The sequence below is a fragment of the Stigmatopora nigra genome, chromosome 10 (genome assembly GCF_051989575.1).
Source record: "Stigmatopora nigra isolate UIUO_SnigA chromosome 10, RoL_Snig_1.1, whole genome shotgun sequence".
NCBI lineage: Eukaryota > Metazoa > Chordata > Actinopteri > Syngnathiformes > Syngnathidae > Stigmatopora > Stigmatopora nigra.
This window is the reverse complement of record NC_135517.1, coordinates 814673-837572: the sequence shown is the minus strand read 5'-3', so window position 1 is coordinate 837572 and position 22900 is coordinate 814673. Positions and strand designations below refer to the sequence as shown.

The 22900-nt window shown below is 44.5% G+C and overlaps 5 protein-coding genes across 5 annotated transcripts; 2 read left to right on the top strand and 3 right to left on the bottom strand.

The window, feature by feature from the left end:
- Positions 1–431: 431 nt before the first annotated feature.
- On the bottom strand, positions 432–5881 carry draxina (dorsal inhibitory axon guidance protein a). The gene is made up of 6 exons (XM_077726621.1): positions 5750–5881; positions 1482–1866; positions 1170–1409; positions 775–867; positions 609–698; positions 432–552 (listed from the first exon to the last, which is right to left on the bottom strand). Exons 1-6 carry the CDS (start codon positions 5819–5821, stop codon positions 440–442), a joined length of 993 nt encoding a protein of 330 aa, XP_077582747.1. The 5' UTR covers positions 5822–5881; the 3' UTR covers positions 432–439.
- Positions 5882–6372: 491 nt separating this feature from the next.
- Positions 6373–12968, bottom strand: pank4 (pantothenate kinase 4 (inactive)). Its single transcript, XM_077727206.1, has 19 exons — positions 12783–12968; positions 12385–12467; positions 11812–12017; positions 11258–11441; positions 11096–11188; positions 10523–10676; positions 10279–10460; positions 10137–10218; positions 9522–9622; positions 9131–9286; positions 8884–8996; positions 8726–8813; positions 8497–8648; positions 8241–8296; positions 8113–8162; positions 7927–8031; positions 7758–7858; positions 7607–7675; positions 6373–6869 (listed from the first exon to the last, which is right to left on the bottom strand). The coding sequence occupies exons 1-19, from the start codon at positions 12925–12927 to the stop codon at positions 6635–6637; spliced, it is 2355 nt and encodes a 784-aa protein (XP_077583332.1). The 5' UTR covers positions 12928–12968; the 3' UTR covers positions 6373–6634.
- A 2338-nt stretch (positions 12969–15306) lies between these two features.
- LOC144203438 (enhancer of split m3 protein-like) lies at positions 15307–16584 on the top strand. The gene is made up of 2 exons (XM_077726881.1): positions 15307–15469; positions 16053–16584. The coding sequence occupies exons 1-2, from the start codon at positions 15374–15376 to the stop codon at positions 16308–16310; spliced, it is 354 nt and encodes a 117-aa protein (XP_077583007.1). The 5' UTR covers positions 15307–15373; the 3' UTR covers positions 16311–16584.
- Positions 16585–17367: 783 nt separating this feature from the next.
- LOC144203397 (transcription factor HES-5-like) lies at positions 17368–18717 on the bottom strand. The gene is made up of 2 exons (XM_077726801.1): positions 18628–18717; positions 17368–18548 (listed from the first exon to the last, which is right to left on the bottom strand). The coding sequence occupies exons 1-2, from the start codon at positions 18682–18684 to the stop codon at positions 18270–18272; spliced, it is 336 nt and encodes a 111-aa protein (XP_077582927.1). The 5' UTR covers positions 18685–18717; the 3' UTR covers positions 17368–18269.
- Positions 18718–21707: 2990 nt separating this feature from the next.
- LOC144203513 (transcription factor HES-5-like) lies at positions 21708–22737 on the top strand. The gene is made up of 2 exons (XM_077726998.1): positions 21708–21764; positions 21844–22737. The coding sequence occupies exons 1-2, from the start codon at positions 21708–21710 to the stop codon at positions 22126–22128; spliced, it is 342 nt and encodes a 113-aa protein (XP_077583124.1). The 3' UTR covers positions 22129–22737.
- Positions 22738–22900: the final 163 nt, after the last annotated feature.

The following is a 22900-nucleotide window of genomic DNA, read 5'->3' as shown; positions in this document are numbered from 1 at the left end:
AGCAAATGGATTTTATCTACAAAATATTTTTGGATGTTTCAGCCAGAAATGACTTTGACTAGGAGAAAAAAACCTAAAAACCAATTTTGAGTTTTTTAAAATATATTTTTAGATTTTACAAAATGATTTTTGAACTAAAAATACAGAAAAAAATGATTTAAAAAAATGACAATAATTGATTTAAAAGTGGGGAAATCAGGAAATTTAATATACATCTATATCTATCATTTGAATTTGATCCTAAAACAGAAAGTCGGCACTCATCATTTACTTTCCCGGACCGCACAAAATGATAAGGCGGGCCAGATTTGGCCCCCGTGCCGCCACTTTGACACCTGTGTTGTAAGTAGACGACACGGCGAGCCCAATGTGCTAGCGAAACGGGTCTAAACGGGTTAAAACGGACGTGCGAAAGAGTGGAGGGTGGGCGGTCCAGCGGTCAGACGCCGATGAATCCGCCCTGGTCGCCGGCGACCGCGTCGGGCGCCACGCAGCGGCCACGCCGCTTGGTGACGCGCCTCTTGCGGTGGAATTTGGCATAGCAACGCAGGCCTGCGGGAGAATCCGGGATTGGATAACGAGACTTTTGGGGCGAGACAAGAACTGACCTTCGTCGCACATGCAGTCGTCGTAGCATTTGTTGTTGAGGCCGCGGTTGTGAGCTTTGCATTCGTGTTGGCGGAGGTCGCAACACCAACCTTCAAATAAATGGGTCAAAACTAGTCAAAAACAGGATTTGGACAGATTGGGTTGTCGTTAGCGGCGGTTACCGACCGGGTAGGCAGTCCAAATGGTGGTCACATGGTTCCACGTCATCGCCGTGGTTGGTGGCGTTCCCGCTGCTCAGGTTTTTACTTCGCATTTTTTCTATTTGGGCAAAAAAACAACCAAATTAGGACCCAAAAGAAAATGGCGGTCAACCTAAGTGACTTTTAGATGAAGTTTAGTTGTAGTTTGTGGTGGCCCACTGGTTCGCTGACAGTTCCAGGCTCGCGGGTTCGATCCCAAGTGGATCTCCCCTGTGTGCGTCCTCCCCAAGCTTGCGTGGGTTTTCTCCGGGTACTCCGCTTTCCTCCCACATCCCAAAAATAGCCATGCTAGGCTAATTGTATGCTAAATTGACGCCAACTACAAATTAATTTTAACATTTATTTGGAGAAGGTAGTAACCTTTTTTCCGAGATGAAGGCCAGACGTCCGCAGGCCTCATGTCCTCGTAGTCGGTCCAGTCGAAGAGCGCCATGTCCAGGGTGGGCAGCACCTCGCCCCGCCCCTTGTGGCTGGGAGGCGGAGCCAGCGTGGGGGGGCCGTCTTCCATCAAGGCCGACGAGCCGGAGCCGAACGTGGTCGAGATTGGGGCGTCGCCCGCCCAGGATGGAGGCGGGGGACGGCCCACAAAGGCAAAAAAGCCTAAAGGAAAATGACAAAAAAAATTATGATTATTATCCATATTTCAATATGTAAAATGACATATGAGCTGACCTGCTCCGTGCCGTCCCTTGTCCCGCCTCCCTCCGCGTCGGCCAATGGGCGCCCGGTCACCGCGTCCAGTTCTCCTTCCCTTGCGCCTTCCTTTCAGTCGTTCGTCTTTGGGGGCGGGCCTTCCCGGCAGTCCCGCCTCCGGCCGCCGTCCCTCTCGACGCGCGATGCGCTCCTCGAGGCGAACTGGCCCGTGGGGGACGCGGTGAGCGCCGTCACGTCCCCTCCGCGGGGCCCCGGCGTCGCCTTGGGCCCGGAGGGGGTGGAGCGACGCTCCCCCGAAGTCCCGCCTCCTCTTGCCGTGGGGATCGGCGGCGACGGCCAAGGAGAAGGACACGAGCGCCAAAAGAAGCGTCAACGAGGTGGGCCTCATCGTCAACGGCGCCACCTGAGGGTGAAAACAGGTGCAAATAGTCACAAATGCTATGCTATGCTAGGCTAATGCTATGCTAGGCTAATGCTATGCTAGGCTAGGCTAGGCTAATGCTATGCTAGGCTAATGCTATGCTAGGCTAATGCTATGCTATGCTAGGCTAATGCTATGCTAGGCTAATGCTATGCTATGCTGTGCTAATGCTATGCTATGCTATGCTAGGCTAATGCTATGCTAGGCTAATGCTATGCTAGGCTAATGCTATGCTAGGCTAATGCTATGCTAGGCTAATGCTATGCTAGGCTAATGCTAGGCTAATGCTATGCTAGGCTAATGCTATGCTAGGCTAATGCTATGCTAGGCTAATGCTATGCTAGGCTAATGCTATGCTAGGCTAATGCTATGCTAGGCTAATGCTATGCTATGCTATGCTAATGCTAGGCTAATGCTAGGCTAATGCTATGCTAGGCTAATGCTATGCTAGGCTAATGCTATGCTAGGCTAATGCTAGGCTAGGCTAATGCTAGGCTAGGCTAATGCTAGGCTAGGCTAATGCTATGCTAGGCTAATGCTATGCTAGGCTAATGCTATGCTAGGCTAATGCTATGCTAGGCTAATGCTATGCTAGGCTAATGCTATGCTAGGCTAATGCTATGCTATGCTAGGCTAGGCTAATGCTATGCTAGGCTAATGCTATGCTAGGCTAATGCTAGGCTAATGCTAGGCTAATGCTAGGCTAATGCTATGCTAGGCTAATGCTATGCTAGACTAATGCTATGCTAGGCTAATGCTATGCTAGACTAATGCTATGCTAGGCTAATGCTATGCTAGGCTAATGCTATGCTAGGCTAATGCTATGCTAGGCTAATGCTATGCTAGGCTAATGCTATGCTAGGCTAATGCTATGCTAGGCTAATGCTATGCTAGGCTAATGCTATGCTAGGCTAATGCTATGCTAGGCTAATGCTATGCTAGGCTAATGCTATGCTAGGCTAATGCTATGCTAGGCTAATGCTATGCTAGGCTAATGCTATGCTAGGCTAATGCTATGCTAGGCTAATGCTATGCTAGGCTAATGCTATGCTAGGCTAATGCTATGCTAGGCTAATGCTATGCTAGGCTAATGCTATGCTAGGCTAATGCTATGCTAGGCTAATGCTATGCTAGGCTAATGCTATGCTAGGCTAATGCTATGCTAGGCTAATGCTATGCTAGGCTAATGCTATGCTAGACTAATGCTATGCTAGGCTAATGCTATGCTAGGCTAATGCTATGCTAGGCTAATGCTATGCTAGGCTAATGCTATGCTAGGCTAATGCTATGCTAGGCTAATGCTATGCTAGGCTAATGCTATGCTAGGCTAATGCTATGCTAGGCTAATGCTATGCTAGGCTAATGCTATGCTAGGCTAATGCTATGCTAGGCTAATGCTATGCTAGGCTAATGCTATGCTAGGCTAATGCTATGCTAGGCTAATGCTATGCTAGGCTAATGCTATGCTAGGCTAATGCTATGCTAGGCTAATGCTATGCTAGGCTAATGCTATGCTAGGCTAATGCTATGCTAGGCTAATGCTATGCTAGGCTAATGCTATGCTAGGCTAATGCTATGCTAGGCTAATGCTAGGCTAGGCTAATGCTATGCTAGGCTAAGATACTAGGCTAATTGTAGGCTAACATGCTAGGCTAATTGTAGGCTAACATGCTAGGCTAATTGTAGGCTAACATGCTAGGCTAATTGTAGGCTAACATGTTAGGCTAACATGCTAGGCTAATTGTAGGCTAGGCTAAATTTCCCTTGATAGGAGTGATTGGTAGTTTGTGTCCTTGTGCCATGGGATTGGCCCCGGGTGGATGTGGGTTGTCTCCGGTTTCTTCCCGCATTCTTTTTGCAAACTGACTTATTTGGGCCCCTTTTTCATCTCCATAGCTTCTCATTGGATTCTGTAATTGCACCCACAGCCACACATTTGACCCACAAAGTGTCCAATATGGCGTCAGTCGCCTTTGTGTTAAAAGACAAACGACGGGCGACGCCGAAAATCAATGCGACGGCAGAATCGATTTGTCGATGATGGCTCACGGCCCAAACGTGGGGAGAATCTTTAGTGCTTTTCTTTTTACTCGCGTGCATGCGGTTGTAGGAGGACGGGGGCAGAGCTATGGACATTGGGGGACATCCAGGGACAAGCGCACCTCGGGGACCGACGTGGCTCGGCCGTCCTGAATGAGAGCAGCTGCGCCGGGGTGACATTTTTATCTTCTGGGAGGGGGCTTGCTTGTTTATGGGTCCAGGGGCCCTGCCTTTGGGGGCGTAGGATTCATTTCTGCCAGTGGGGGGCGTCTGAGTGCATTCGAGTCACACAAAAGATGCTTGGCCTAGCAGTGACCTTGCGAGGGCGGAGTTTGTTCATGGAGGGGCGGGGTCGTCGTATTTCAACGTGGGGTGGGCAAAAGTTGACACAAGATGAATAGACTCCGCCCATTTTGTTTCTCGTCCATTCGGACGTCAAAGTCGCTCGGTGGGTCGTTGAAATTGGAAGTCGGGAGTCTCAAAGTGCCGATTGGTCGCTGCTTGAAAATAGAACGTTTTCTCCCCGTGTGGGGGGTGTGGGGGCGTGGCTTCGGAGGGGTGCCCGAGTGTGAAGCCATGGCTAATCTCGTAAGAAATTGAAATGGAGGCCCGTTGGAGGGGAATAAAAATGGAGAGGAGAGGAGCAGATGAAAAAAGGAAGGCAGACGCCCGCTGTGACGGAGGGCCCAGCTCTCCTCCGGCGGCGGCCATCTGCTCTCCGGCTTCTTCTTCTCTTCGGGGTCTCCCGTGGCAACCAAAAAGGAAGCTCTGGACAAAAGGATGAAGAAGAAAAGACCACCCCGGAGGAAGGAATTGAGACGTCGTTAACCCGTCGCCATTGCTGTCCCGTCGGGGAGGGACGCGGTGGACGAGTGGGTAGCGTGTCGGCCTCGCACTTTAGGGCTCCATCTTAGGCGGGTCCTCACTGTTGGAGTTTGCGTGTTCTCTTCGGGCTTGTGTGGCTTTTCTTCGGCGATTCCAGTTTCCTCACAGGTCCTAAAAACATCCAAGCTAGGCTAACTGTATGCTAAATTGTCCTAAGGTACAAGTGGGATTGGTTGTCTCTTCGTGCCCTGTGATTGGCTGCCCATCAATTCAGGGTGTCACCTGCCTGGAGCCCATAGTTAGTGGAAATAGTATGTAGTGATGTATTGATACTCGTTTTTACATGATGTCACTAAACGCACCGTGTGGCTGATTGGTCAACGAGCTTGCAGGTGCGGGAAAACTTATACTATAAAGTCCATTAAAAAAAACAAAAAAAAACAATGATAACTAGTTTTGAATTCAGAAGCCAATCAAAACTAACATGTTTTGATAACAAAAAAAATGCTAAAGACCATACTACTATATAAAAGTATATATACATGTAAAAAAATACATGCATATTGAGCTCAAATATGACCTGACTGGCTCCCATTGACGGGAATGGGCGTCAAATCCATTTTAACAGGGAGGGTTGGCAGCAATGAGCAGCCAATCAGGGTTCACTCTGAGCTAACCCCCTGCCGCTCCTCCCACTTTCAATGAATTAAGATACAAATACAGGCAAAAATAGTAGTCAAATGGGGGAGTGTTGTCCTTAAACGCAATGCCAAGATTTATAATTTCACCAAATTCTATCAACAGATAATAGTTTGCGAACAGATTTAAAAAATAATAACAATTTAAATAGGATAACTTTACGCAGGGGAGGAAAAACAAAAGAGCGCCCCGTTAGCTGCTTTTGGCGGAGATTACAAGACAAAAATAAATAGATAAATACATAAATTGGGGGGAAAAACAATGCAAAAAGCGCGGTGCGTTCGGGGACGCTGGGTCTTACCTGCGCTTGCACGGCAACGTGGTTGCGGGGTTTTGATGAGCGAGCGAGCTTTGCGGGGAAGACGGCGAGCATCCACGCGGCTGCGGCCACGAGCCCCCGGCGCGCGTCCGCGCCCGGGATGGAGGCGGGGCTTGGACGCTATTGGCTTTTAGGGGGGGATTGTGGGGGAGCTGCTTACAATCTGCACACAAAAATCAATGTTAGGACACTTTCAGCCATTGGTTTTCTCTCATTTTATCACATTTCTTCAAAAAAAAGCAAAGATTCAGACCTTTTTATTATTTGTAATATTTAATTATTTTTAGGATTGTATTTTTTTTATTTAATTATTTTTTAGGATTGATGTAATTTTTTAATTCTTATTTAATTATTCTGATGATTTATGATTTTTTTTGGATATTTTATAATTATTTTTAGGATTGATGTATTTTTTTATTAATTTTTTTAAATTATTTTTAGGATTGATGTATTTTCTATGTATTCTTATTTAATTATTCTTTATGAATGTGTTTTTGGTTTACAACTGATAGTATTTTAATAAGTATTTTTTAAATGAAAATATTTGATGTTTTTAAGGGTCTTTAAAAAGACATGCGCATATACATCCTAAAAAAATCCACCAATTGAGATCACATCTTTTGTATTAAGTGAAAACTTCCATATGACAGATATGAAATATGAAATGAATATTTTTGGCTGCATTAAAATAAAAGCACGTCTTTTTCTCGAAATTTCCGGACGCCACAAACTTAAATCCGTCAGCTGGTCCTGGTAAATCCGCCATAAAATCCAGTCCGACTTTCATTGGCCACGCCCATCTGTCCGTCTTCCATCTTACATTCGTGGGGTCGAGTGGTGAAACCAAAAAAAAAAAATCCGGTGGTCTCAGACGGCGTTGGCGTGGGAAGCAACGGGCGGAGCCTCGTACTTGAAGACCACGCTGAAGAGTTTTCCGCCCAGTCTGTCGGCCAACCAGGAGTTCTTGATGACGGCCATCTTGAGGCTCTCGCAGCTCAACGCCGCGTAGTAGTTGGTGTGAATGGCCCGGCCCATCCCCTCCATGACCACCAGGTCCGTGTGGCGTTCGCGGACCACCATGGCCAGGACTTTGTCCAAGCGGCTGGAGGAGAAAAAGAGGAGGAGAAAAAGGGTAAATAATAAAAAATAATCATGTTTGGATTTTATTTACTGCACGCCATATGATTGCTGCTGCAATTTAACAGGTTTTAGTTCTTCACTGCTGGGTCCTAGCAACAAAAGTCTCTTCCACGTACGAGTTATGGCATGCATTTTCACATTTTTATGAATTTAAAAAAATTTAAAATGATTTTTTTAATGTGTTTTACATTATTTTTTAAATATTCTTTTTTTCTTCACTGCTGGATCCTAGTGGCAAAAGTGTCTCCCACTTATGAGTTTTGGCATGTATTTTCACATTTTTATGCATTTTAACAAATTTAAAATGATTTTTTTTAACTTGTTTAAAAAAAAATGTAATTTTTTTTTTTTACATTTTTTTTCTTCACTGCTGGGCCCTATTAGCAAACGTGCCTTCCAATTACGAGTTATGGCATAGATTTTCACGTTTTTATGACTTTTTAAAAATGTAAAATTAATTAAAAAAAACAAAAAATCTATTTTTTCATTCTTTACTGCTACGTCCTATTAGCAAAAGTGGCTTCTGCTTACTTATATCATTTTTTTAAATTATTAATAGTGGAAAAAAAATCACCAAGTAGTGAATTTGCAATAAGTGAGGGATCACTGTAAATATTTCCCAAACCATACTCTAAGGGAAAAAACATGTATTTTTCTTGGACCAATTTTTTTTTCTGAGTCCAATTCCTCCCAACCTACCTGAGATCCAAACATGGTGAACTGGAACCGCTCTGAATCAAGGTCAGCCTGTCGTCCTTAAGCCCCGCCCTGCACCACATAAACATCACAATCCCGTCACATCAAAACGGAACCCGTTTTCGCCACTCCCCCTGTCTCGGTCGTCCCTCACCGAATGACCGGATCCGTTTCTGCTATCCTCTCCGTCAGAATCTGCAACTCGCCGTTGGTGACGTCGTTCAAAGCCGGGCCCGAATTACTAGCCAGCACCACCTGTAGGCAACCGGGGGAAAAACACACCGTTATTCCACCGGGGAGATGAAAAAATGGCCTTGGCTTACCTGGGTTCCCCTGGACAGAAGCTCCCTGACAAAAGGCATGACGCCTAGAATGATGTCAACGCCGCTATTATCTACGAAAAACAAGGCACACTTGTGAGGACGCCCCTGTAAGACACAATTGGGGACGGATTGCGTTCAACAGTGAAGAACGGAACGCGTCGGGAACGTTAAGAACGAGCCATTGACCTTCATTCTTTGGAGCCATTGGTCGTACGAATCCACCAGCCAAGGCCGCTCTGAATGGACAAGAAATATTCATTTAGATGCTACATGTTAGCTTTGGCGCTAGCTTTTGCTAACAGCTAATCGCTTACCTTCCAGTTGCTGTTTAGCTTCTTGAAAGCCAAATTCGGGGTCTGTTTCCAGGACACTAAAGCACAAAGAAAGGACAAAAAGAGGAATAAATACAATTGGTTATTTCTTGTTTTTCATCAAAACAAGTTTGTCACTGGTGGATGTCCAATCCATTTGAGCCAGGACATTTGTTCATTGGCTAGCTCGAACGGAAACAAAATTTCAACAAAAATAAGACTTGAAAAAACATGATAACCGCCATTTTTTTTAACTCACTCCGATACGGCCTTGGCTCCCCAATCGAAGACATTCCCCGCCAGGACGCCGCGGACCAACGCCAACTGCCTGTCCTCCCAATCCAGCGCGTCCAAGGCCGTCAGCACTCTTTGGTAGTACTTGAGCGCCCCGTCATTCTCTCTCTGTTTGATCTAGAAGCAAAAAAAATAATAACAATAATTGTAAAACGGATGGATAAACACGAATGGTCGCAGGACTTGAGTCGGACCTTGGAATACGGGTCGGGAAAGTTGAACTCGTTTAAACAGTGCTCTCGCGTGTCCAGGAGACTTCTGACCGTGAGAGACCCGTAAGCACTAGGAGATGAGAAATTGTGTTACGTTAGCATTAGCATTAGCCGTAGCCATAACCCTGGCAGGCTCTTACAAAGGTTGGTGTCGTAGTGTTTGAAGCTTGTGTCGGTATTTTTGACGGAATTTCTCGGCTCGCTCCGCCGATTCGGCCATGTCGGGCTGACTGGCTACCGCCCGTTTCACCACCTGTGTGAAGACCCCCAAAAAATGGGAGAAAATACATGAATTGAATCTTATACTCCGGCCAATACGGGTTTATTTATTTATTTTTAGCTTGCGGAGGATAAATCCACAAAAACACATTTTTTTTAGAGACTTACCCCATCCAGGGCCTCCTCGAAACAGTCCAGCCAATACTCCCGGGCCGGGGCGTCCTCGGTGAGGTCCACCGTGTCGGGGATGTACGAAGACGGGTCCTGGAGAAGGTGGAGATTGACCAACTGTCGCTCCAGACGGTCCATTTCCAGCATGTCGAACTGAAAAACCAGCCAAAAAAATCCAAAAGTTAAGAGAATCCGCCAAAAAGTTAGCGGTCGGTTGACTTCATTACTTACGGGAAACTGAAGATGAGAAAAGACGAGGGTGAAGACACACGTGATTGATTGGGTGATAAAGATAATCAAAAGATGACATGGAAAGAGTTCAAATGGAAAGCAAAAAAGGGGAGCTGATGATTGGTCGATTAAGCCGGCGTCGGGTGGGCGGGCTCACCGTTCCGCTACGTGCGCGTTGCATGGGGTTCATGTCGGGGGAAATGCTCATCAAGCCTGAGCTACCTGCGTAATTCTCACCCCAGCTGTACTGGTTTGGATCTGGATTAAAAAAAAAAAGATAGCATAACATAAAAACAGATAGCATAACATAAAAGAAGATAGCATAACATAAAGTCAGAAGGCCAGAGTAATATTTTCCACCAAGTCATGTCCTTGCCTTGCATTATTAGATTACTTTTTTTTTATCCCATATTTGGGTAATTTCATTGCCACAGTACAAGATGGTGAGAATACAGACACAGAAAGACGTTTTAGACATTAGTAAATAGGTCATAAATAAGTTAATTAATAAATATATGAATAAATATGATATATATAATATAAATTGTTAGCTTACCGGTTTCAACCATGCAGATGCAAACCGTTCCAAAAGTTATTTTCATTGTGGGCTTTAAAATACGCTATAAAAAGTATTTATCCTTACATTGGCGTGTCAAAAATGGTGAAAGTGGGAAATTTCAATGGTTATTTTGTCACCAAAACATTCATATCTGTCTGCAATTAATTTGCTAAGACTAATATTATACATAAACACAAAAAAACGGGCTCTTACTGTCTTCCTCGGCGCCTTTGAGAAACGCTCCAATGGCTCCCAGGTAGCCTTCGTGCCTGAGGAATAAGGCCTGCACTTCCCCCTGCACCAAAAAAACAACGTTAGATGGACGCCACTACAAAAATGAATCCAAATATCTTACCTTGGTGAAGAAGTTGATACTGTAAGTGATAGTGTGCATTGTGACGGGATGTCCCCTGATAAAGAAGCCCCCAAAGTAGACCCGAGACAGCCGGTGGAGTTTGGCGTACAGGCAGGCCAGCTGCCCGATGTCGTTGCTGATCATGTGGAGGAGACTTTTGGCCATGTCTTCTTTGGAGGACTCTGAAAAGTACCACGGGGTCAGGTCAGATCTGGTTTGGTCGGGTCAGGAGAAGGTGGTCTACCTTTGTCGGCCGTGGCGGACTTCCCGAAGCTGGAGGCGATCAGGTCGCCCGTGAGACCCAGAGAACCGTAGGATCCGCCGTAAATGTCCTTGACTAGCATGTCCACGCTGGTATGTTGGCCCTTGGAGGCCAGTTGGAGGAGCTCGTCAAATTTCTGCCAAAGAGCAAATATTAATCTGTGTGTCCTTGGGTGGAAAAGCGAAAAATAAGAAAGTGGAAGAGGGAGGGGGAAAAGGCAAGGTCTTCAAAAAGCTCAAAAAAGGAGTTCAAATAAATGACCAGGGGAAAAGAATCCCACAATTTGGTCCATTCCGTGCCCATTCTTTAGGAGGAAATGGGAAAATAAAAGGGTGGATAAAGGAAAATAAACTCACAAAATTTTTGTCAGTGCATTGATTTTTTTTTAGGTAAAAAAGGAAAAATAACACGGTCGACAAAGAGGAGAAAAAATAGTCCCACAACCCCTTGGTTGCCGGGTGGAAAAGGGAAAACCAATGACAAAAAAATGGGAAAAAGTAAGATATCAAACACATTAAAAGTTAAAATAAAATTCTATGTTTTGTTTGTTCATACTTTGGATTTGGTGAGCAAGGCCCCAAGACCCCAAAAGGTCCCGCCTCCTATGGAGCTTCCCCCGATGCGTTCAAATCTGTCCTCCGATTCCACCTGTCGGCGAGACGGGTGGAAATGTAAAAACAAAATACTTTGACTCAGAAGTTGCTCAGGTGGACCCACCTTGACGATAGACACCCCGGATCCGATGTTGACCAGCAAGTAGGGGAAAATATCGGGTTGCGTGGTCTGGAAGCGAAATTCCGAATCGGCGTGCTTGGCGTACACAAAGGCCTCGCGGGGGATGTTTCTCAGCACAAAGTTGCAGCCCTTGATCAGACATGTCATTTCGTCCTCCTTGTCCACTCTACGAACAAAAGAACAACGTCAATTAGCACCCCCAAAAAAACTAAAAAGGTCCGAAGTCAAACTACGGTCCGCGGGCCACATACGGCCCCATGAGACTTTTTAATCCGGCCCGGCGACATTGTCCAAATAATGTTTATTTTATTTATATATATATATTTCTTAATATATTCCTTTACTTTGTACTTTATACTTTAATGAGTCAGGAGTATGTTAATATTTGAGTCCTTTTTCTCTGTTTATGCTTCATATATACTGTTAACGGATGCACTTTTTTTTTAGATGTATCCTATCTTGTGAAGACCCCGCCCATCTGTCACATTTTTAAAGTCATTGTGGCCCCCGGGCCCAAAAGTTTTTAGTGCACTCACTTGAGTTTGAGTTTCTTTTCCAGGAGTTCCTTGAATTTATGGGCCCCGCCGCCCGTGGCCTTGATGACTTTGGTGTCGGTGTTGACCAGGTGGTCTTTGATGAAGTCCAAGCAGGTCTCGATGTAGGCATTCTCAAATTTGATGAAATGCAGCCGTGCCGTCACCTCTTCTTGGACCGAGATCTCATAAAGTTTATCCGCCGCTTCCTGTCGGCGATAAAGGGGAAAAAAATATTTGTTTGTGTCTTCATCTTTCTTAAGATTTTCCCTACAAAGTACCACATTTGTACTCCCTATTAAAACCAAGAATACGGATAAATGAACATTTTGAATCAGGGGTCAGCTTATACAAGACAAATAGTCATATTCAACCATTTTATAGCAAGTTTAAGGGTACGACTCATACGTGAAGGCAGCTAATATGCTAGCAAATACGGTACTTATATATGGCTAGCTATAACGCTCATTGTACTCGTTGTATTGACAATAAAGTTATTGAATTCAACTCTGTTCAATTCACAACTTGCTGGTAGTCCTCATAGAAGCTGCAGGCAAGAAAAATATTAATAATTACCTCTGTAGAGTGTTCGAAGGAGCGGACTTTGGCCACTTTGTGCTGAACTGTGGAGTAATAAGCGAGTTTGGTAAGAGAGCCACCTGCACGATAAGAAACAAGTATAATTAGCACAAGGTGTCCGTGAAGCGGCATCCGAAGACAAAACAACGCCGGCGTCAACAACAGACGTGTCGCTTCGAGGTTGTTTCAACACATTCGGCGAATTGTAAAAAGTAAAGAAGCACGTGAAAGCCATTCGACAGTTTTTTTACTTCTTTTTTTGCTTAAAGCAGCCTGTTGTCACGCTGACTTTCACGTGTCTTCTCGGTCCGTGAACGCAACAGCAGTTGTTATTTTGATGCTTTCTTTAGCCGAATAGCGAGCAAGTGGTTGCAAAGTTACACTTTTACGGGTACCTATGTCTATGGCGAAGCACTTGGCGTTCTCCAAGTTGCGGAATATTTCGTCCGGAGGCAAAGTGATGCTTTTATCCATCGTATGGTGACGGCTCGCGTCGCCGCTGTCAACTTGGGCGCATTCCGCCATGGTCGACGACGTCATGACGCTTCCGGGTTGGAGTGCGTGCACTGGGCCAATCGGCGAGCACGTATGGTTTTGTTGGGCGGAGTCCAGATTACGTTCGTGCCGTATATTTACGATAGCATTAGAAAAAGTGTTACCAATATTTCTAGATATTACAAATGGTTCATATTTAAAAACGCGTTTAATTAAAAACATTACAAAAATTAAATACATCTTTACTTTGATTATAGCATCACAACTGTCTTATTCTAATAAGAGTAAAAATATTGCAGTTCTGTAATAGTACAGTATTTGTGCAATGATGTCATTGAACACTAGAGAGCAGTATTGAAGAAGAAAAACATTTCAGTCAGGTCTGCTTTCCAGAGCCGCCAGGGGGCACTATAACCTGGCATTTCCTCTTATGCGAGACTACTATTTGAAGGATGAGGACTTTGTGAGAATACTAGTACGCGTTGTCAAGTACTCAGTGCCAACTTGGCACTATTTTGTAAGGTCAAATGTAAAACTAGTTGACAACAAAAATGGGCCTCTCTAGTGCTTGTTGACCCTATTTTTAGTCTATGTACCGAAAACAGACGTTACTTTTTGCAGCGTGGGGAATTAACTGAGCCTCGTGTGAACATGGGAAGGTGTTGACCTATAAGAGTCAAATATTAAATATTAGGTACATGGGCATAATAAAAATGGGCAATATAAATCAGTTCAAAATCCCCAAACTGTGCAATCCAATATAGTAAATAAAGGCAAATCTCCCTGTGAAGTGTGCCAAATCCCCTCGGGGGGGAGGGGCTAGCCCCGGGGGCGTGTCTTAGATGTTAATCACACACACTGCAGGCAGTGTGACGCCTGGCTTGGGACGTTCCCACACTCCTCAGCCGGCGACATGTGCCTCGTTAAATGCTAATTGGCCTTCCTCCGGGGGACGGGTGGGCTGTTTTTCGGGGGTCCTCAACCTTAATTCCCCCCCCCTCCCCGACTGGCCCCCACTTGGGCCTCTCATCCTCCTTCAGGGGGGGAATTAGGGCAAATATTTGGAGCGCATGTTGCGTGGATACAGCTTTGGCCAAGTGGATTCTTGATTATCCTCATGTTGAAATCCAAAATGAGTTTTTCTATTGGGAAAATGTGAGCTTTATGCAAAAAATGAGTGTTTTGATAGCGAATTCATTCATCCGTGTGGGTCGATGGTTTCTACTATGCAGAGGGAAACTGTTCCCGAAATGACTTTGATTGGACAATTTTAATCAAAATGGAGTACTCGGAGTCTCCATGTTTTATTTTGACAAAATTACATCATTTAATTAGTGTATATCCATGAAATAAGTTATAAAAGTTGAACTGTCCAAACATGGCGGCCCGGTGTTTACGTGGTTAGCCTGTCTGGGTCACAGTTATGGGATCGTGGGTTCAATCCCAGGCGGCTCATCACTGTATGGAGTTTGCATGTGGGTTTTCTCCGGGTATTCCTCCCACAAAACCCGAAAAACATGCATGCTAGCTGCTAACCCTCTAAAAATTAGCCCTTAGCTATGATTGGTCGTCCTTTGTCTCCTTGCGCCTTGGCTGGTTGTCGATTCAGGGTATCCCCGTTGCCTATAGTTTGTTGGGATAGGCTCCAGCACCCCCTGCGAGCCTGGTGAATGAACGAAGGCAGCACAAAAAAATGGTATTTTGGCTGAGAATGTGGCTTGGAATGAATGAGGGTCTTGATGGAAAACCTTTAAAGCCGCCTCCCCCCACGCTCCCAGGGTCCTCCCCCTAATGGACTCCCCCTAGCCCCGCCCTCTTGGTCCATTGTCCACCGCGGAGTGTGAGTGGCTTTCCTGGCCTTTCCCACAGCGGCTTCCATTGAGCGCACAAAAGAAGCGTGTCTGCTTGGCAGTGGCATTGATGACAAACACACCCTCACTTTTACGCCGGCCCTCCCATTCGGGAGCAATGGGAACTCCTGGTTTCTTTTCTTTTGTTGTTTTGTTTTGGGGTCAAAAGGTCAGCGGGAATGTAGACTTGTGTGGGATTCCCAGGCCCGGGCCGCCATTCCCGCATTAATGAGGTCTAAGACTCACTGAGGTTTTATTTTGAAAAGTTTTTTTTTCTTCTTGAAGTCCAAATTGCAGAAATTCCAGGTTTCTAAAATGGTTTTGCATTCACAGACTTTTGGACGCCATGTTTTCTTCAATGCGAACAATTTCAAATTCAAAAAATGAACAAAATATGACTCCTTCATTGGCCCCTCCCATTCTAAATGGATTGTACTGTAATCTGCCCAATCAAAGTCTTTGTCTCCAACAGATGTGGATGGGACAGGGTCAACACTTTCCCACATTGGCACGGACCCCCCGCTTAGCCCCGCCCCCCTCCGGCATTCCCCTGAGACGGAAGCATTGAAGGCTGCATCCCGATTGGCTGGCAGTGAGAGAAAGCGGCAAAGTGGCATTGATATGGAGATGCGGTACTATAAATGGGAGACGCCAAACCAGAAGATTTGGCATTTTGCGCAGCCATGGCGCCCACCATCTTTCTTCAAGGCGCTCCTCACAAAATTCTCATTCACAAGGTACGTTGGGCTTCATCACGGCCATCTTCATCATGGTCATTTTCATCATAGTCATCTTCATTAGTCATCTTCATCACAATCATCTTCATCACAATCATCTTCATCACAATTCTTTATCACAATTCTTTATCACAATCCACAATCTTCATCACGGTCATCTTCATCACAATCCAAAATAATCTTCATTAGAATCATCTTCATTACGGTCATCTTCATCACAACCCACAATCATCTTCATCATGGTCATCTTCATCAGAATCCAAAATCATCTTCATCACAGACCTCTTCATCACAATCCACCATCATCTTCATCACCATCATCTTCATCGCAATCATCTTCATCACAGCCATCTTCATCACAATCCACCATCATCTTCATCACAATCCACCATCATCTTCATCACAATCCACCATCATCTTCATCACGGTCCTCTTCATCACCATCATCTTCATCCCGTTCATTTTCATCATGGTCCTCTTCATCACAATTCACAATCATCTTCATCACAATCATCTTCATCATGCTCATCTTTATCATTACGTCTTTGTTGGGCGCTCACCTGGACTTTGTCCCTCTTGTCAGATTCGCAAACCTCAGGTGGAGAAGCTCCGTCGCGAGCGCATCAACTTGTGCATCGAGCAGCTGAAGTCGCTCTTGGCTCCGGAATTCCTCCAACAACAACCGGATTCCAAAATGGAGAAGGCCGACGTCCTGGAGATGACCGTCTGCTTCCTCAGGAGACTCCGGGAAGTCCGCGGAGGCGGGGCGCTCTTGGCGGACAAAACCACGAAAAAGACAGTGGAGGGCTCGGCCGGAAGCGTCCATTGGAGGCCCTGGTAGAAAGCTGGTAGAACTTTGAGGTGGAGTCACCTTTTGTGAAGGCTGACAAGTTCTTGCGCAATATTTGCGTTTTGCCGTTCCCCTATTTTGGACGGTGAATTTCGACGTCCTCCTTTATGAAGGAGAAATACTTATACATATTGAATATGTAATATGTGTATGATTATTATTGAGTGAGTGGAAATCAACCAACACACCTGGAATGTAGGTGTCCAAATGAATGTACAAATTGCTTTTAAACCAAGGTGTTCGCATTAAAGCAATCATGAAAAAAACAATACACGCTTGTCTGGTGTTTACATTTTGGCCCTCTTGTTTTCCCTTTTCCACCTAAAAATAATAATTAGGACATCTAATTATGGACAGTTAGGTCACACTTTTAATAAACATAATTAATACAGTGATAAAGTAGTTAAGTGTGGGATTTGGACTTTATTTTCATCTGTTTTCCCTTTTCCACCTAAAAAATTGGGCATTTATTCATCATATCGCATTTGTGTTGCACGTATGAAATCATATTATTATAATCATAAGCAATATAGTGATAGAGGACATCAAAACATGACAATAATGACTTTTTATCACACTTACTGAGAATTAAGAACAATTTACGACTTCATGTACATGGATGGAATGAATAGAATGAATAGAAATAGCTTTTGTTTTATTAACACGGCTTCTATTGGTGACATGTTCCAATTTCTGGGAGAAAAACCCAACAATTGAAGTTAGTTAAGGGGGGGGGGGGTCCCTCGGGGGAGTTGGTCAAAAATGCTCAGAACTCATCAAGAAAATGAGATCATTCCTCCAGGCTCCGCCCATTTTAAACAAGTTACAGTGCCCTACATCTGCGTCTGGGGGTCAAAAGTCAACATCCCCCTGAGAGTGGTCTCTCCTCCATTTTCCCACCCTCGCAAACAATACGTCAAAGTGTGTCGGGCCGTTTAATAGCGGGTTGTCTTTAAGGGCTTCCTGCGTTTGGCTCCAATTGGTTTTTACGATGGTTGCCGTGGGCTGATTTCTGCCCGGCGACTCCAAGAAAGCAGACGACACAAAGTTTACTGTCCAGCGTTTATTGACATGGACGTGACGAAAAAGTCACAACAACAACTTGTAGACGTCTACAAGACGAAGAGGTTCAGCTTACAAACATGTAGAAAACACATGTTTTACAATGACATTCTGCTAAAAATGCAGGAAATGAAATAATGCACCTGAAAGCAGGTGAACGACACGTTTGTCTTCCAATCAAGTGGAAGATGACATTATGACTTGAAAATAATACAAGTTATAATACAGGAATGCAAAAATATTCCAAGAATTTTACATCATTTACATTTGCAAAAAGGTCCGAAAGGGACGAACAATATTAAATCATCAAAAATGATCTTTTACATTTCCAAAGAATTGAAAAATCATGGCCATTAAGAATCAGGAATATAATTCCTGAATTTTGAGGAACATTTGAATCAACGTGATCCAGAAAGTGGCGTTACCATGTAAAATATATCATAATAATAATAATACGAATCCGCGTATCACGTAGTGATAATATTTCTGCTGTTTGCACAGTAATTTACCCGCAAAAACAAAGACCAATATGATCCATAACACCCCAAATAAACACACCATATCAAAACATATGAAAGCACTTTCCATAAAATACGAGCACAGATTTCCAAAGAAATCCATCTGCTCTCCAAGATTAATAAACATTAAAAAATGTCTGTTCTTTCCATAGGAAGTCCACCAGCAAAAAATAGTGACCAACATGATCGATAACATGACAAAGTAACATAAATTGTCATCATTTCCACCTGGAAATCATTAAAAATAGCCAATCGCTAACGCAATGAGAGGAGGGCCATGCGTTACGCACCAGAAATGCCAAAATATTTCCATAAATCTGAAAATATTTCCCACAGAAACTTGATTTTGTGCCATGGAAAGAGTCAGTTTCTACCAGGGCCTCCAGGGGGAGCTCTCGGCCGGGTTCTTGCCAACGCCGCGCCGAGTTTTCTTCTCCTCGTCATGGGAGCCTCCAAAGTCCTCCTTGGCCTCGGTTCGATGGGCCCGGAGTCTCCTGAGGACGCAGACGGTCATCTCCAGGACGTCGGCCTTCTCCATCTTGGAGTCGGGTTGTTGTTGGAGGAATTCCGAAGCCAAGAGCGACTTCAACTGCTCGATGCAGCCGTTGATGCGCTCGCGACGGAGTTTCTCCACCAGAGGTTTGCGAATCTGACAAGAGGGACAAAGTCCAGGTGAGCACCCAAAAAAGACGTCATGATGAAGATGAGCGTGATGAAGATCAACATACCTTGTGAGTGACAGTAGTCACACGAGGAGAGTCTTGCAGAGAGATGCTGGGTGCCATGCCGGTTTCAAGATGTGAGGCTCTCCTGGCCGGGCGCCTCCCATTTATAGGGGCCGCCGCCGGGGGTACCCGGCAGACTTTCTCACACTGGCGACCAATCAGAGGGAGACCATTGTTGTGTCTCTTGGGAGCAGCTGGACCAATGGTTGGTTGGCTGTTGATCTGGTGGGAAAGTGGTGACCCTTTCCAACGCACATCTGCTGCCTAAGATCAATTTGACCTGGCACACGCCATCAGGACAATGAGAGGCGGGGCTTAGCCGCCAATGACATCAAATGGTGAGTACACATTCCTCTATCTTCCCACATATTTTAAGCCTACATCAATGTTGTACTTTTTTAATATAATTAAGATTGTGTGGTTTAACAAAAGCTACTTTTCAGCATAAATGTTGAGGATCAGAAATTCTAGTTGAGTCAATTAGATGTTTCCATGGCAACATGACAGTCATATTAAGAGATGTTTACATGTCGATTTTAAACAAATACGCAAAAATGGTCTATTTCCCAAAAAATGTGTGTTTTTGAAGACATCAAGTCCAAATTCCTAGCAAGTATTTCTTTTGCCATGAAAAGAAAGTTGGCGCCAACTATTTATTGGCTTAAACATCTTCACTTGTTGCCCGTGGCGCCCGGAGGTCAAAGATGGCGGCCGCCGATGAATGCGGCTTGCATAATGAGCCACACTTGTATTGTCGCAATGTGGGAAAGCAGAAACAAGCTTCTCTCAGAGCGGCTCCTTAACCTGACCTTTGACCTGAGGTCACGTGATCATACTATCAAAGTCAAACTCGAACACTTTTTAACACCAAAATGCTCCCAATATTTCATCCACAAACTCGCCACCCATCTAACGGCACTAAAAATGACAGAACGCCATTTTCCTACTCCGACACGAATTTAAAAACGAGTCTAAATTGGAATATTGACGTTAAAGATGACGAAGAGCGCAAAGGGATTTGGCACACTTCAGGAAACAGCTGTGGTGGCCGTCCAATGGCGCACTTTCCCTCCAGATGTCCCCCTCCTCCGCGGGTTGGGGGAGCGTCTCGCACAATCGGCTCCATTCATGTCTTTGTGGCGGAGGGTCGGCGTCGTGGAGGGAAGTGTGTGGGAAAGTCACACCCAATTTCTTGCCACAAAGTGTCCAGAACAAGACACTTCAAAAGGACCATTTTCACAATTTAGCCTGTTTTTTTTAATATTACTTAATACACTCCTTTACTTACTTTACTTTGTACTTTATACTTCTTACTTGAATGATGAGTGATGAGTATGTTAATACTTGAGTCCTTTTTTCTCTTTGTTTCATATGTACTGTTAACGGATGCACTTTTTTATATGTATCATATCTTGTCCTGAATTTTTAAAGTCAATGTGGCCCAAAAGTTTGCCCAACCCTGTTTTAAACCCTATTTTCTGAACCCCAACGTGACTTAAAAACATTAACCTTGGTTATAAACTCCATTTTGTAACCCTATAACCCAAATTTGAAAACTTAACCCAAATTTTAAGCTCAACCTCCATAATTTTTGTGTTCATATTGTTGTCCACTGAATAAAAAACATTTGCATTATGGGAAGTGTGGGAATCAAAAAAAGGGGGCCCCTGTGAGGAACCCCCTAGGGACAAACGTTTAAAATGAGCGTCCCCCGAGACACAGATTAACCCACACAATGACGTCCATTTTGTCTATTGACGTCTATTAGCACCACAGTGCTTCAAATTAATATTCTTCAAAAGTACCGACTAAAAGTATTTTTTTGTTTGATTGGATCTGCTACTTTTACTTATGTTTTTATGTTGTATTTTACAATCTGGATTAAGGAATTCTATGCAGTTTAATTTTTTTGGTGGGTTTTTTTGCGTCCACATTCCGATCCCTCCCCTTTGGCCAAGAGCCGTAATGGCGTGTGCCGTGCCAAAGCCATTGAGACGGTGTCTCCCCGAGGGTCGGCGCTTTCCCACGCGTGATTAGCATCGGTTGACACGCCCACCCTGACTTGAGCCACCATCTGGAGGGAAAGCGCGCCATTGGCTGACGTGAGCAGCTGTTTCCCCAAAGTGTGCCGGATCTAAGTTGGGAAAACAGACGCCACTAGGTGGCGCTCTCCTTAATCATGACATTTAGAAGCATTCGTTGGATATTTTTAATGATAACAACAATCTGAAAAAACTTGAACGTCAATACTATGCTAAAAATCTTGTTCACGGCACCCCAAAGTGAAGATTTCAGTCTCTGTCAGATATCGAGTGACACTTTGACCTGAGGTCAAAGGTCAGCTTCAATTGATGATCCTCAGCCGCCCTGAGAGAGCCTCCAACCCGCGTTCCCACAGCGCAACAATACAAGTGTGTCTCATTATGCGGCGTGTTCACGCTGCTAGCTAGCCGTTAGCGTTAGCCGCGCCGGGCTCAACTTTAAAAAAATATGACATTACGGGGCTCTAAAAACATGAAAACTTAAGAACATAAGAAATACTTGCTAGGAATTTGGACGTGATGTCATCAAAAACTTGGAAAAAAATGGCGTATTGTAAAATTGACCCTTTTTGTGTATTTGTTGAAAATGGTTGCCATGGAAACATCTAATATGACTCAACTAGAATTTCTGATACTCAACATTCATGCTCAAAAGTAGCTTTTGTTAAACCACACAATCTTAATTATATTAAAAAAGTACAACATTGATGTAGGCTTAAAATATGTGGGAAGATAGAGGAATGTGTACTCACCATTTGATGTCATTGGCGGCTAAGCCCCGCCCCTCATTGTCCTGATGGCGTGTGCCAGGTCAAATTGATCTTGGGCAGCAGATGTGCCTTGGAAAGGGTCACCACTTTCCCACCAGATCAACAGCCAACCAACCATTGGTCCAGCTGCTCCCAAGAGACACAACAATGGTCCCCCTCCCGGCCTTTCCCTGATTGGTCGCCAGTGTGAGAAAGTCTGCCGGGAACCCCGGCGGCGGCCCCTATAAATGGGAGGCGCCCGGCCAGGAGAGCCTCACATCTTGAAACCGGCATGGCACCCAGCATCTCTTTGCAAGACTCTCCTCATGTGACTACTGTCACTCACAAGGTATGTTGATCTTCATCACGCTCATCTTCATCATGACGTCTTTTTTGGGTGCTCACCTGGACTTTGTCACTCTGATCAGATTCGCAAACCTCTGGTGGAGAAGCTCCGTCGAGAGCGCATCAACGGATGCATCGAGCAGTTGAAGTCACTCTTGGCTTCGGAATTCCTCCAACAACAACCGGATTCCAAGATGGAGAAGGCCGACGTCCTGGAGATGACCGTCTGCGTCCTCAGGAGACTCAGGGCCCATCGAACCGAAGCCAAGGAGGACTTTGGAGGCTCCCATGACGAGGAGAAGAAAACTCCTCCGCGCGGCGTTGGCAAGGAGAGCTCGGCCGAGAGCTCCCCCTGGAGGCCCTGGTAGAAACTGACTCTTTCCATGGCACAAAATCAAGTTTCTGTGGGAAATATTTTCATATTTATGGAAATATTTTGGCATTTCTAGTGCGTAACGCACGGCCCTCCTCTCATTGCGTTAGCGATTGGCTATTTTTTAGGATTTCCGGATGGAAATGATGACGAGTTGTCATGTTGTTGATCATGTTGGTCACTTTTTTGTTTTGGCTGGTGGACTTCCTATGGAAAGAACAGCCATTTTTTAATGTTTATTAATCTTGGAGAGCAGATGGATTGCTTTGGAAATCTGTGCTCGTATTTTATGGAAAGTGCTTTCATATGTTTTGATATGGTGTGTTTATTTGGGGTGTTATGGATCATATTGGTCTTTGTTTTTGCGGGTAAATTACTGTGCAAACAGCAGAAATATTATCACTACGTGATACGCAGATTCGTATTATTATTATTATGATATATTTTACATGGTAACGTCACTTTCTGGATCACGTTGATCCAAATGTTCTTAAAAAGTCAGAAATTATATTCCTGATTTTTAATGGCCATGATTTTTCAATTCTTTGGAAATGTAAAAGATCATTTTTGATGATTTAATGTTGTTTGTCCCTTATGGACAATTTTGCAAATGTAAATGACGTAAAATTCTTGGAATATTTTTGCATTCCTTTGAAGAACTTGTATTATTTTCAAGTCATATTGTCATCTTCCACTTCATTGGAAGACAAATGTGTCGTTCACCTGCTTTCAGGTGCATTATTTTCATTTCCTGCATTTTAAGCAGA

Excerpts from the sequence above, each read along its gene's own strand:
- draxina (XM_077726621.1), bottom strand. The coding sequence starts at position 5,821 with ATGCTCGCCGTCTTCCCCGCAAAGCTCGCTCGCTCATCAAAACCCCGC. Across the intron at positions 868-1,169 it reads GCCTTCATCTCGGAAAAAAG|AAAAAATGCGAAGTAAAAAC; the intron begins GTTACTACCTTC and ends TTGCCCAAATAG. Across the intron at positions 699-774 it reads CCATTTGGACTGCCTACCCG|GTTGGTGTTGCGACCTCCGC; the intron begins GTCGGTAACCGC and ends ATTTATTTGAAG.
- pank4 (XM_077727206.1), bottom strand. The coding sequence starts at position 12,927 with ATGACGTCGTCGACCATGGCGGAATGCGCCCAAGTTGACAGCGGCGAC. Across the intron at positions 8,814-8,883 it reads ACACTACGACACCAACCTTT|TGCTTACGGGTCTCTCACGG; the intron begins GTAAGAGCCTGC and ends CTCATCTCCTAG. Across the intron at positions 7,859-7,926 it reads TTCTGTCCAGGGGAACCCAG|GTGGTGCTGGCTAGTAATTC; the intron begins GTAAGCCAAGGC and ends GGTTGCCTACAG.
- LOC144203438 (XM_077726881.1), top strand. The coding sequence starts at position 15,374 with ATGGGAGACGCCAAACCAGAAGATTTGGCATTTTGCGCAGCCATGGCG. Across the intron at positions 15,470-16,052 it reads ACAAAATTCTCATTCACAAG|ATTCGCAAACCTCAGGTGGA; the intron begins GTACGTTGGGCT and ends CCCTCTTGTCAG.
- LOC144203397 (XM_077726801.1), bottom strand. The coding sequence starts at position 18,684 with ATGGCACCCAGCATCTCTCTGCAAGACTCTCCTCGTGTGACTACTGTC. Across the intron at positions 18,549-18,627 it reads TGACTACTGTCACTCACAAG|ATTCGCAAACCTCTGGTGGA; the intron begins GTATGTTGATCT and ends CCCTCTTGTCAG.
- LOC144203513 (XM_077726998.1), top strand. The coding sequence starts at position 21,708 with ATGGCACCCAGCATCTCTTTGCAAGACTCTCCTCATGTGACTACTGTC. Across the intron at positions 21,765-21,843 it reads TGACTACTGTCACTCACAAG|ATTCGCAAACCTCTGGTGGA; the intron begins GTATGTTGATCT and ends CACTCTGATCAG.